Below are 12709 nucleotides of genomic sequence, written 5' to 3' on the forward strand. Positions count from 1 at the left end.
TATATAGGGAGTAGCTAAAGATGAGAGCTAATAGGACAGAGGAATGCAACTGCAAATGAACTAAAAAGTGGCAAATAATTCTGATGTCACATTTTGTGAATGTTGTGACTCATATTCAGCAGAATCTCTCTAAACCATCCCACAATTAGGTAGGGGCCATGTGTATGTGCATGCATGTGTATGGAGAGAGAGAGATGCTTAACATCAGAAGCTTAATAGAAAATGATTTAAATAAATGACCCAGAATATGGACACCTGTAATGTACACTTCATCTTTTTAAAAACCAGTTTTAACAATATATGGAAATCTCCATAGACATTTCCCTACTCCAAAATTATAGTGCTCTCTACCCATCTTTGAATCAACAAAAAATTATGGAGGCTTGACATTTGCCAATTCCTATCCTGCCTTTATTGCTTCTGTTCCCAATTGTTGGCACTCACTTAACTTCCCTCCAAGTTAACAGAGGATGCTTTTGGATGCAGTTGACATAAGGGGGAAAATGCTATTTTTAACCCTGGTTCCATTTGGGATGTCTTAAAGCTATCTCACTCATGGGGACAAGATGAAGGCAATGTTATGAGGATGCAGCACAACCTGTAAATCTAGTATATATTCAGTGTTTTAGTACTGTACCTTGAAACTGACATAGGTTTGAAAACTGACACTGTCTCTCCTTCAGCTTTGAAGATAGCAAAATGCTATGCTATGCAACAGGACTATCCTCCTACTCAACTCCAGTTTAAACAGATTTCTCCTATTTAATATGCTTTCTGTAGTGCAGGACATTTATTTATTTATATTTATTTATTCAATTTCTATGGCCATCCATCTCAAGCAAGTGACTGTATGTGGCAAACATAAAATCAACTAAAACCAAGTACAAACACAGTACAAAAAATAAGTATGTATATAGCAACTGAGGAAGATTATAACCATAGATGTTAATATAACCAAGAAATGGAGCCCTAACACACTTGGGCCCCAGGTCTGGGCACATGACCAGGTCTTCAAGGCCTTAGAAAGGCCAACAGGGTCAGGGCCATCCTAATCTCTGAAGGGAGAATGTTCCAGAGGGCAATATAACAGATTCTATGTACAGTATTAGAAAAAAGTATTTTTTAAGTGGGAGGAGCATAGAAGAGCAGTAGAAGACATTTCAACTTGGTATACTGTAATCTCTTGAAGTAGGCCTGAGGTTTGGCAGATTGTTACAGAAGCTAGTGATAAAGGGCTCTTGGTTTCCTTTGCAGAATAAGACTTTGCTTCATTATTTACTTGAGTCACGTGTATGTTTTGCTATGAAAGCACCACTGCTGGCTGGCTGGCTGGCTGGAACTTACGGTGACCTCTGCGTTAGTGGGTGCTGGGCGCTTTGGTACAGGGCAGTCGTAGACCTGATGGCGTTTAGGTGACGCTTTCAAGCCCAGGTACTACCGAGGACAAAGACCTGAAGAAATAACGCCATCGCGGAGCCTTCTTGTTCTGCAGGAGAATTATAAGACTGAACTTCTGTTTCATCGTCCCAGGTGTTAACCGTTGCCTAAAAAAGATTTCATACTCGTTAAAAGCGCAGGAGCCTGTCTAGAAAGGGGGGGGGCAGTTCCGGAGAGAAACAAACCGCTTCCCATTGCAACCGTGTTTAGTTTCTCCCCGCTCCTCCCCCCCCCCGGCAGCGGCGGCTGCAAAAAAGGGGCGCGCGAGCAAACTTCTCTGCCTTCTTTTCCCGGGTGGCCCGAAACTCATAGGCGTGCTACTTCTTAACCAAACGGTCCTTAGGATGGGAAGCATCCATCGGCTAGGGACGAGGGAGAGAGACAGTAGGGAAAATCACCCGGGGTGGGTGGACAGGGACTTCCCTCGTCCTCTTCACACGCCATTTCCTGCCTTCGTGTTTACTTCCCGGTTCACCTCTCCCGTCACGGGCACAGCAAATCAAACGCTGTTTTCAAGTGAAGCCCAGAACGGGAGAAGCAGGGGAGTGAATGGGACTACAGGGGAGAGTTGCCCATAAAGGTGAGTCCGGGGTGGCTCCTCCCGGGCGCCCTTCCCGCCGTTGGAGCCCAGCGCCCGATCTGATTTGAGCCGCTTCGCCTTCTCCTTGCAGGTTTACCCGGAGCCGCGCACCGAGAGCGAGTGCCTGAGCAATATCCGCGAGTTCCTTCGAGCATGCGGCGCCACCCTTCGCCTGGAGGTGAGGAAATGGGGTGGGAGGCGAATGCATGTCTACCTGTGGAGCGTCGGGGGGGGGTGGGGGGGTGGCGGGTCGCCGCGGCCGCCGTAAAATCTCCGCCAAAGAATGAATCGGGGCGTGCCGGAGCTGGAACGGAGTGGCTGCTAGCAAGAAACCTCCCTGTCTCTCTTTTACACGCAGGCGAGTCTGTCACTAGCCCAATATTAATACCATGATTTATATGCAGATATCTATATATCTGAGCTGTTTGCTTACACGGTACCGGTCCTCTATTTGCTGTATGTGTGTGTGTGTATAACCATAATTTGTCTTTTATTGCTGTTGTATTGTTTGAATAGTGTTTTTGCAGTCAGGCTTAAAAGTACTCCCTCTGAAGCAATTGAATTGAGGGAGAAGCTAGGTAAGATATAACAGGTTTATGGAGAACTCTGTTGCATTGGAATGCTTGTCTTGGGGGTGAATATAATCGCTCCATATTACCGGTACTACTCCTGACTGATATTAGCCTCACAGCGGAAGGTATCTGGTATGGTTTCTACTAGTGAGCTAGTAAGGTACTTAGATTGGAGAGAAAACTAACTTTTCCACTGTATGTATTCAGTTGCTTTTTTAATATATATATTCCTATTCACAAACTAGCCCACCATGCTGAAGCCTACATACATTGTGAAAATCTAGCCTGTGTGGTTTGAATATGGTGTGGTGTGTTATGCATGTGGGTTAATTCAGTAAAGTTAATTATGGGTAAGCATGTTGTGTGAATATAACCAGTTTTAGCCTTGTGAGCAAATTAAATAGCGAGCACCCCTTTTGCAATGTCGTGAATTGTTCAGAGAAAAATGAAAACAGGCTATCCAGTTGTTCCTCTCCCAGCAGTTTAATGTGAATTGCTTCAAAATAAGCCTCTGATGGCTATTAATTTGGATGGCTTTAAAAGGTGGAGAACAAGCCTGTAGGCTTGAAGACTAAATGTTATTTCTGTGGTGGGATGGGGTGTGTGTGTGTCTCCATCTGTTGTTTATGAGAAACCCAGAGGCATGTGATGGACAAAATGTTGGACTAAGATGGGTCTTAGCCCGATCCAGTAGGACTATTCTTAAATCCTTATGTACTGGCAGAAGCAGCCAGATGGAAATGAGAAGGTTCCATGATACAGCCTAACTATGTAGATGATTACTCTGAAATAGGTGTAATTGGGTCCAATAATTATAAACTGTCTGTAGGACTGTAGTAGTTCTACAGAGGCTGTTTTGGAGAGAATACCTGGTGGAACCAGTATGGGTTCTGATGCTGGGTAGACTTCTGGAAGCCAAGGCGGAAGGTTTATTTCTTTATATCTTTCCTTTGGTGCCAGTGAGTGGGAAAATAAATATGTTAGCTTCAGGAGCAGAATAGTTCTTGGCATGTTGGGGGATAGAGTGCCAATTTGGTGTGGTTTAGGTGCTGACCTAAAAACCAGGAGACTGAGTTCTAGGCCTCTCTTAGTCATGAAAGCTGGCTGGGTAACTTTGGGCCAGACACTTTCGCTTAGTCCAGCCCACCTCACAGGGTTGTTGTTGAGGGGAAAATAGAAGTATTAAGTATGTTCACCATCTTGAGTTGACCAAATTTAAAAAAAGGATAAAAATATAATAATAATAATAATAATAATAATAATAATAATGGCAAAAGGCAGCTTTACTTGGAACAGCTTATATCTTGTGATGATACCTTTAACATCATCAAGCAACAACATCTGCCTATCCCAGGTTCTTGAGGGACTTGATGCCAAATCCAGCCTAAACATCTGGCTGATTGTGCGACCAACCATCATCATCATCATCATCATCATGGCATTTAGATCCTATACATTTAAGGCTGTGCCTGGCACACCTGTGAAAGGTTCTGCTACTAAACGTGCTTTAATTTACTACTGGACAAGAAGTCCTCCATGACAGAAGTGCCCACTCATTGGTAAAATAGTATTTCTATCATGTCTATAATTCCTTTAGTAAGCTTTTTCCTAGTTACAGAATTGCTTGATCTGAAGTTTTCATATATACATTTGTTGTCTCATATGACTTACAAAGCTACTCTTGATCTTAGACTCTGTCTTGGAAATCTCACACATGCAAATCTAGTGTGCTGTTCTCTTTTGGTATAGGTATGCAAAGAACAAGTCCCCCCCCCCCAAAAAAAATAATAAGGAAAAGAAATTAAATGCAGGAGATAAAAGAAAAAGAACTCTAAATTTAGTTATCATTCACTGCTTCTATGATTCTGTGATCTCTCTTTCTCCACTGCTTTCTATTCTTGCAACCACCATATCTGTACTCTGCTTTATACGTTGCCTTTTGTTCTTTAAACTTCTCACCTCTCTCTTTTGGAGGATCTCAACAGTTCCCTCTAACCACTATTTTCTTGGTCTTTTCTGTCTTCTCAACCCATTTTCTCTTCCTTCATAGATATGCTTTGCATTTGTTCCTCATCCATTTTCTGTGGTCTAACCACATTAACATTTCCTCATTCATTTTTCTATCTTTAGTAAACATTCTAGTCTAGTCTACTAGTATGTGAATACATTTAATTTTTCATTTATGTATAACTTGAAATCATTCACTGTGGTTTCTCTTTCAAGCTACAACCTTGATCTTTGATACACTGATTTTTAGGTCCATACTCCTTGTTTTATTATACTGTGTATCTAATGTTGTAAATCATATTGGTTCTCAGGCAGCCGCAGTTCAGCATCTGCATGAAAAAGTAAATACATATTTTTGTTTGAACATACATAATATGTAATGTCACCGTAAGTATTTATTACACAAGTATCCATAAAATAAACAATCAAGGAGATCTCATATATCCTTGTTTTATTCCCTACTTGGGATTGAACCATTTACTTAGCATTCCATTTATTTTCACACATGTTTTTGTTTGGTTTTATTTTAGCACACTGTGTGAGCCCAACCACTGGGGGTTGTAAGCAGAACTGTATGGCTGAGTGTCTTGGGCCAACCCAGGCAGTTGTTTACCGTATTCAGTAGCCAGTGATTTAAGAAATTGACTTAGAATTATATATGTTTATGTCAGGGATCATGCTTATATCTGGAGTGCCAGTGTGCCTGTAGATGTTTTCTTTGGTGCCACTAGGCTGTCTTCTGTCTCTGACTGTTTACATTTTTTAAAAAAAGTTTAAGCAAACAAAGTGAAGCTGGCCTGTAACAAAGCAGAGTGTCAGCCTCTAGCACCATCATTTTCAAGACTGCTCCTGGGAATTCTTTAGAAAATAAAAATGGATGGTTGCTTTTTCTAGAAGTGTACTGACCTGTCCAGTAAAAGTACAAAGATAAAGTGGGGTGTGTGGAGCATCCTCTGGGAAGCAGGGATGCTAGGTAGCATTCTGGTAAATTGGTGTTTTGTGAGTGGTTGTACTGGCAGTCATTTTGTGAATGGGAAGGCCCCCAACAGTAATCCTGAAAGAGTGTTCATAACATGATCTCTCTATTCCAGATGTGGTCATCTGCTCAAAAAGGTTTGGTATACATGGCATCTGTTTTTATGAAAATGAATTAGTTTTTTCTTTGTGCTCTAAAAGTGAGCCAAGATAATTGGAAGTTGTGATTACAGATGTGGAGAAATGGTAATAAAAGTATTAGTCCCTCACTTGACTTAAAAATCTAAAAGGTTTCCTTGATTAAATAAGCCAATAAGAATTGTTTTATAAATGTGCCAGTTGGAAACTCTGGAATTATTTATTCAGAGCATGCCAGCACTTCACTTGGAAGGGCTCCCAGTGTGGCTTGCAAATCAATAAAAAGTCTGTTCTGCCTTCCAAGCTTACACGCTAAAAAGAAATGACATCAAAGGAATAAGATCATGGGGAGAAAGGAAAACAAGAATATTCAGGTAGTAATTTTTAATGTTATAATCTTAGCATTTCCTCTGCAATATTTTGGTGGAAAGACTGTTAGATGACTACTAAGAAAAAGGCAAAATTTCTATTTCTTTTCCATAACCTGATGTAGGTGGTAAGGTGACCCTAAAATGTAATCCAGACATTCACAAACTGTTGCAACTATGGACTGCAGTCCCCGGGGATTCACAAGCAATTTAGAGAAAGATTGTAAAACTTTTTTAAATAGCTGATCAGGCTTGTACAGGCTAAGGGGAGCTCTGTCAAACCTCACTCTTCTTTGCCTGAGCAAGCCCATAGGAGCCTGGAGCAAGTTTTGAGAGATGTCTAAATCTGTGGGGTCTATTCAAAACCACCCTCCAGTCACATCACTGATTGTGATTGGTGCTGGGCAGTGACCCATAATATACCTATAGCCTTTGGAGTGGCTGGAAAAGTGTGTGTGTTTGTCAAGTTCTTTTTACCATTGTGGAAATTGTTGGGTGGTAATAAAAAAGCTAAAGATGACAATTCAGCTGTTAAGTGCTGATAAAACTAAGCCTAAGTCAAGAAAGAATGATGAAAGTTACATATCTTTTAGTGAGTGGGGTGTGTGTGTGTGTGTGTGTGTGTTACAGAAATCTATTTATCATTGTAGAGGATTGCAAGATTGCCAAGAGAACCCTTGGAGAGACCTAAGGGGTTCTTCAAAATAGCTGCATGTTAATCTCTCTTTTGCTGTACAGACAGATACTTTCATTATGGAAAATTTAGCAATTTTGTTCCTCAACCCATGCTTACACCTCAAATTGTATAATGCGGCTATGGAATTCTCACTACTACATAATATTCAGAATAAAACTGAAAATAATAGTATGCATGACAGCATTTGGCTTATTAGGATCACTGTGACAAGTTAAGAGAAGTTTGGAAACAAACAATCTATTTGGCTCTTCATACCTCACTTAAACTTTCCACTCTTTTCTCCCCCCTCCTACCTCTGCATTTTGGAGTTGTTCCTTGTACACTGCGAAGTATAAACCAGTGAAGTTCATATTCAGAAAGGTATGACATGTTTTAGTGCAGTGTTTCTCAATCTCATCAATTATATGCTGTGTGGCCTTCAACTCCCATAATTCTGGCTGAGGAATTCTGGGAGTTATAGTCCACACATCTTAAAGCTGCTGAGGTTGAGAAACACTGTTTTAGTGCGCTAAAGAGAATGTAGGCAAAGTTTCCATATAAGGGAGAAAACAGCACATAAGCTTATATTTACTAATCAAAACTAAGAGATGGCTGAATATATGCAGCACACAAATAGAAAGTAAGCATGCATTCCTTAAGCTGAAAATATATTTTAGTTTTTAATTTGTGGACAAGGAATCTAGCAAATGAGATTGTAATTTTTTCCTCAGAATCTCTGTGCATCACACATAGGTGTTCTTAGCCAAAATTGCAGCATCACTGGGAAACTTCTGCAACTGAGAAGGCTTCTCAGGAATTTCACCCATGTGAGGGGCCCAGGCACCCTGTGAGTGCCTCTGATGAGACTTTCCCTGTAGTGCCTTTTTGAATGTTATAGCCCTTGGATGTTAGGGACCTTCTCTGTGTTGAAAAAATGCTAAGGACCCTTGTTTTCCTTTACATTTTTCTGTTTTTCTTTTCTAAACAATAAAGATGAAAATAGGTTTTAGTTTTTGGGAACAAAGAACTAAGCAAATGAAACTATAACCTATGTGTTTTGGTTATTTAAAAACAAAATATCCTTTTTGATCCATCCAAGCACACATCCAGGATATATGGTTATTAGCATTATAATAAAAAGAAAAAAGAAAAATGTAAGTTAAAAATAGGAATAAATCAAAGAAACCAGTAAAAGTGTCAGTTAAAATTTAGTACCTAAACAATTCTGCCAAAGAAAACTTGAATAAACTCAACGTCTGAAAACTAAAAGTGAAAACAAAAAAAAAGTCTTACTAGAAAATGAACACATAAGCTTAAGTAGCTGAGAAGCCCTTTCTTTTATCTCCATTTGATTGTGGACCAACCAAGTTGATCTTAGTTGGTGGATAGGTTCATCCAAGAGAAAGCCCAAAGTGAAGTTGAATCTGTCTTTTTGTAGGGACTCTCATATCTTAATTGTAATATCTGTTTCATGGGATCTTCCAGGTAGGGAGGTTAAATTTTAGGTGAGTCATCTAGCAGATTATTAAAAAGATCAACTCCAGTAATGTGGCTGAATTCTGTCACTTGTACTATATACTGCCTGCAGGTAGAGGGCTGAATAATTTTCAAGGGTCTTTTGGGCACTTGATGTAACTACCTATTGAATGTTTGTCATACAGTATACTTCTGTGCTTAGTCATAACTGAAGTCATATTGCAATAATAAGCTTCAGAACACAGTAGGGCTTGAAATATTAGAGTGGAGGAAGTTCTGTCTAGATTTTTTACCCTGGCATCACATGTTAACGAGGCTGTGATTTTCAGCTTTTTTCCTCCAGAGAAAGATCTCAGAGAGCATCAAAACCTTCTAGCCTAGAAATCAAGGCAAGTCCTACATCTCTAGCAAATGATACAGTTGGCCAAACAGCCTTTGCTAACAGAAGGCGCTCCGGGCTACCTTGCTTTACAACAAATAAACTCAAATGCAAACCTGCAGCTATAGCCTTATCCAGCATGTATGACTACACTCAGATCAGACAGCAGTATCAGCAGCATTTTTCTCTTGTGATAAATACACACATTTGTCCTGTCCCAGCCATCTGTTAGAGTAAAATTAGAATTGAAATAAGGGATATGTACCATGATTCTGTACCTTACATCTTTGGATGATCTTATCTAGCAGTCTGTTATGTAAATCAGGGATAGGGAATCTGTGGTCCTTTGGATATTGATGAATTAGCAGCTCATAGGGATGCTCAGGTTTGCAATTCAGCACAATCTCAAGGACTTCAGTTCTCTCTCACTATTGTAAATAGACAAAAAATGGAAACGTTTTTTGATATACAGTAGGTGTAAAGCATAGGAGGCAAGATAGAATACCGCAGCACTCTCCACCCAGGGAGCCTTAGTGTAGAGGGTAAGTCTCTTTACACCAGATTTTAGAATCCAATTCTGGGAAGAATTGGAATTCTGCAGAACAGTGCTTCTTGGTACTATCCATGCAAAAAATCCAAGAAAGTTGGCATTATGTAACACTGAAAACAAGTTGAATTAGTTATTAATGAGCCAAAGAGAAGGTCTACTCTGTGGTTTCGGTTGAGATTGTGAGTTGTGAAGTGGTGAGAAATTAGCTTCCCAGGCTCTCAAATATCCTAAGGGGTATATGTGCTATGAAATTAAAAACAAACAAACAAACCAAAAACCTTCCTGTTCTTGTTATAAATGAGGGACAAGAATTCTTGTTTTTTAAAACGCCATACAGAAGTAGGGGATCTGCTGCCCTCAAGACAGATGCTAGATGCTCTAATGTTGGGCATGCCAAAAAGTGACTCGTGAAAATTCAAGTCCAAAACAGAGGCAGCTCCTACCTATATAATAGCAAAATATTCTACTTTAAAGTTGGCAATCAGTCTTGAAATTGAGATTTCAGAAATATGGGAAAGGAAAAAAAAAGAAATGCATGGGGATGCTCAGTAATATGTTTTATCAACCAGTCACATTTTGAATATAAATATTACAGGATGTTCTGCTGAAACTCTCCCAACTATACTGAAGAGCATGGATATTTCCATTATGGTCTGTTCCACTTCTCTGTTCTAGGAATTGATGTTTCTACCCAGATAGTCTACTTAGTTCTTTTGGTATACAGTTTGGCCAGAAGGATCTGTAGGTAGCACTCCAGAGCCTTCCCAGCTCTGCTTCCTGAGAAGCAACTACAGTTCTTGTGTTTCTGTTTTTTTGGGGGGGAGGGTCATTTCATTTTACTTTTCATCTGTATGCTGAAGAGCATACATATATTTAAATGCAATTTCTGTGATACAAAGAAAGGGATGCCTTTCTTGGTATGATCTTGAGTACCTGGGTATTAGTTATTTGAAATACTTGTCTCTGTTAATATGATTACTGTTCTACATAAAGAAAATTCTGATACATCATAAAATCACTTTTGTATAATCAGTACAGTACGTATACATACTTTGCTCTTCCCTCCCCCATCCTTCATCCTGTTTGTTTTCCTGTTGAGTAATGCATGCTAGGTGCAGAATGCAGATGATGATGATGATGATGCTTCAGTTGGGGTGAGCCAACTTGTTCCAATATGCCAGATTGTCTCAGTCTGACAGGAAACATAAGCCCCTTAACATCCTGTTTTTTCATGACTTCTTTTAATGCTGGTTTAGTGAACTGTTACTGAGTGAGAATTTACAATGAAGGTGAGTTTAAATCCATTTTTCCCCTTGCCATTTTAGAAAAATTCTTTTGTTTTTAAATAGTTTCTGTTATTTAAAATTTTCATTTTAAATGTCTCTCTGGATTTAGGACTTTTTTGCCTTTATCTTGCATAAAGTTGTTTAAGAGTTTCTGAAACACGGATCCAGAAACTGGATTTAAAAAAATAAATAAAAATCAACTGAAGTTTCCTTTTTTTAATAGATGTTTAGGAAGAATCTCTGCAGAATATTTTTTTTGTTGAGTATGTTTACTTAATGGAATTAAAACTTGTCTCTCTCAAGCCATGGCTGTTTGTTTCTGATGTTAAACTTGGTATTTGTGATGTTTTATTGTTTTTGATGTTGTTCTCTTACTTAGAGGTGTAGCAAAATGTGGGTATGCGTACCAGATGTGGCAGAGGTGCAAAAATAAATTACACCGCTTACATACTTTGCTTTACAACAAAGTATATATGAAGAGATGAAATGGAGTAATAATGCATGTATGTAATACTGTATGTTCTTTATATAGATAGTTTAGCACGTTACAAAAGATTTTGCTTTAAAATGTTCTGAAAAGCAGGCAGCATTTGAATTATGAAATCGGAGAGGCTATGCATGTGGAAATGAATGAATCTGGCTGCACACGTGGGAGGGGCTGCATACCCATAGAAATGGGAGATGTTATAGAATTGACTATTATTTTATGCATCCTGGTACAGTACAATAAGCTTTCTGTTTCATCTCTCAGAATTTTTAATTTAGTGGATTTAGGTTACACTAAACTAAGATTTTTCATTTATGTGTTGGTTGGCAAATTATCATTAAGAATAGTTAATAGGAATGAAAAAAATAGAAGTTTTGTTTTTTCTGGTATTTATAGTATGTATAAAATGTATTTTCAAAAAACAAAAAGCTTACTGTATTGCTAGCATTTCCTAACCAATAATGTTCTTTAACTTAATTTTGCTTTATTTTTAAGTAATTAAAGTGGCATTGAAGTAAATACTATTCAATGCCATTTTAATTGTTTCCATTATGCAGATATTTCAAAGTATGCTGCCAATTCTACTGAAGTTTCATTTACTGTACTTAAGGTGCATTAATAATTTTTATTTCATTTGCACTTTCATATTTTGTAAAAAAAAAAAAAAGAAGAAGAAAGAAAAATAGCACCTTGAATTCGAAAGGATGTTTTCCAGCTTCTACATAATGAGTAAACATTCAAGTTATAAAATTAATCTTACAGGTTTTTTTCTATAATTTGTGCATTCTTGTGAGGTGATTACCTTTCTCCCCAGTAAGGAATTTCAGTTCTTCATATGTGAAAAGGTGGAACTAATTACTCTTTATTCAGCTTTCTGTATGTATTGTTTTAATCCTATTTACAGAACTAGGGTATGAAACCCATTAGAATTGACAAAGATTGGAGAAGCATGTAAACCTGCCAATATATAAATGTCTTTTTTAAAAAGTGGGAACAAAGCCTAAATTGTTTTCCTCCCATAGATGTATATGTATGCTAACACACATAAGAGAAACATCACAAATGTGTTCTTTGCTATGTGCTTGGTTGTATTGTCATACACATAGGTTTGAGTCATACTCATGTTTCATAAGATTGCTTTTTAATATCTGAGATAAAATGTGAAAGAGAAACAACATGGATTGAACATACAGTTTTTGCAGTTCTTGAATGTGAAAAGATATTTTTTTATCCTTTCTTCAAGGAGCTTAGATGGGATATGCTATCCTTTGGATAAGCTTCCAAGGTTTGTCAGAATGACAGCTCTCTGGATTCACACATTCTAAACCATTGTTTGTTTAACCACAGTGTGTTGAATAAGACACAGTTGCCTCCATTCATACATGACATCGTTATACAAATGATAATTGCCAAAATAACATACTTTTCTATTAATGGACCTTCATAAATAATGGACATCCCCTTCCCACAATGTCTGTTAAAATGAGATTTCACTGTACTGTGGTTTACAAACTACAAAGGATGGGATCGTACAAGAGATGAAATGAAACTCAAGCAAGCCACATTATGTATGGCTTTGAGCAGAGGCAACCTGTGACTTAGGGCTACCTGCAAGCCTTGGAGCCCTTCTAGCTATTGCTGTTGAAAACTGATGGCACAATTTCCTACTGTCTGATGATGGAAAACAGATGTGGTGCAAGCCTAAAAAGTGTTTTCTTTGTTTAAACAAAGAAAAAATTCAACTGCTGGGGAAAAATCAAGCCTTTCCTACGTGTATA

The 12709-nt window shown here is 38.4% G+C and overlaps 1 protein-coding gene across 8 annotated transcripts in view; it reads left to right on the forward strand.

Annotated features, from left to right (window-relative positions):
- The window catches only part of ARHGEF7 (Rho guanine nucleotide exchange factor 7), an 88207-nt gene that overhangs the window by 15316 nt on the left and 60182 nt on the right, over positions 1–12709 (forward strand). For 7 of the 8 annotated variants that reach the window (XR_015795396.1, XM_088136521.1, XM_088136516.1 and 4 more), the window contains exon 2: positions 2109–2195. Coding sequence is in view for 6 of the 8 variants with exons in the window: in XM_088136521.1 (XP_087992647.1) it covers positions 2109–2195 (87 nt within the window). In the remaining 2 variants the exon portion in view is untranslated. Of the gene's footprint in view, positions 1–1964; positions 2018–2108; positions 2196–12709 lie in introns of those variants that run through there. The other variant, XM_088136520.1, reaches the window with a different exon arrangement.

This window comes from Python bivittatus, unplaced genomic scaffold (assembly GCF_059951505.1).
Source record: "Python bivittatus isolate LINGU-HERP-01145 unplaced genomic scaffold, Pbiv_v1 ctg000060_np1212, whole genome shotgun sequence".
Lineage (NCBI taxonomy): Eukaryota > Metazoa > Chordata > Lepidosauria > Squamata > Pythonidae > Python > Python bivittatus.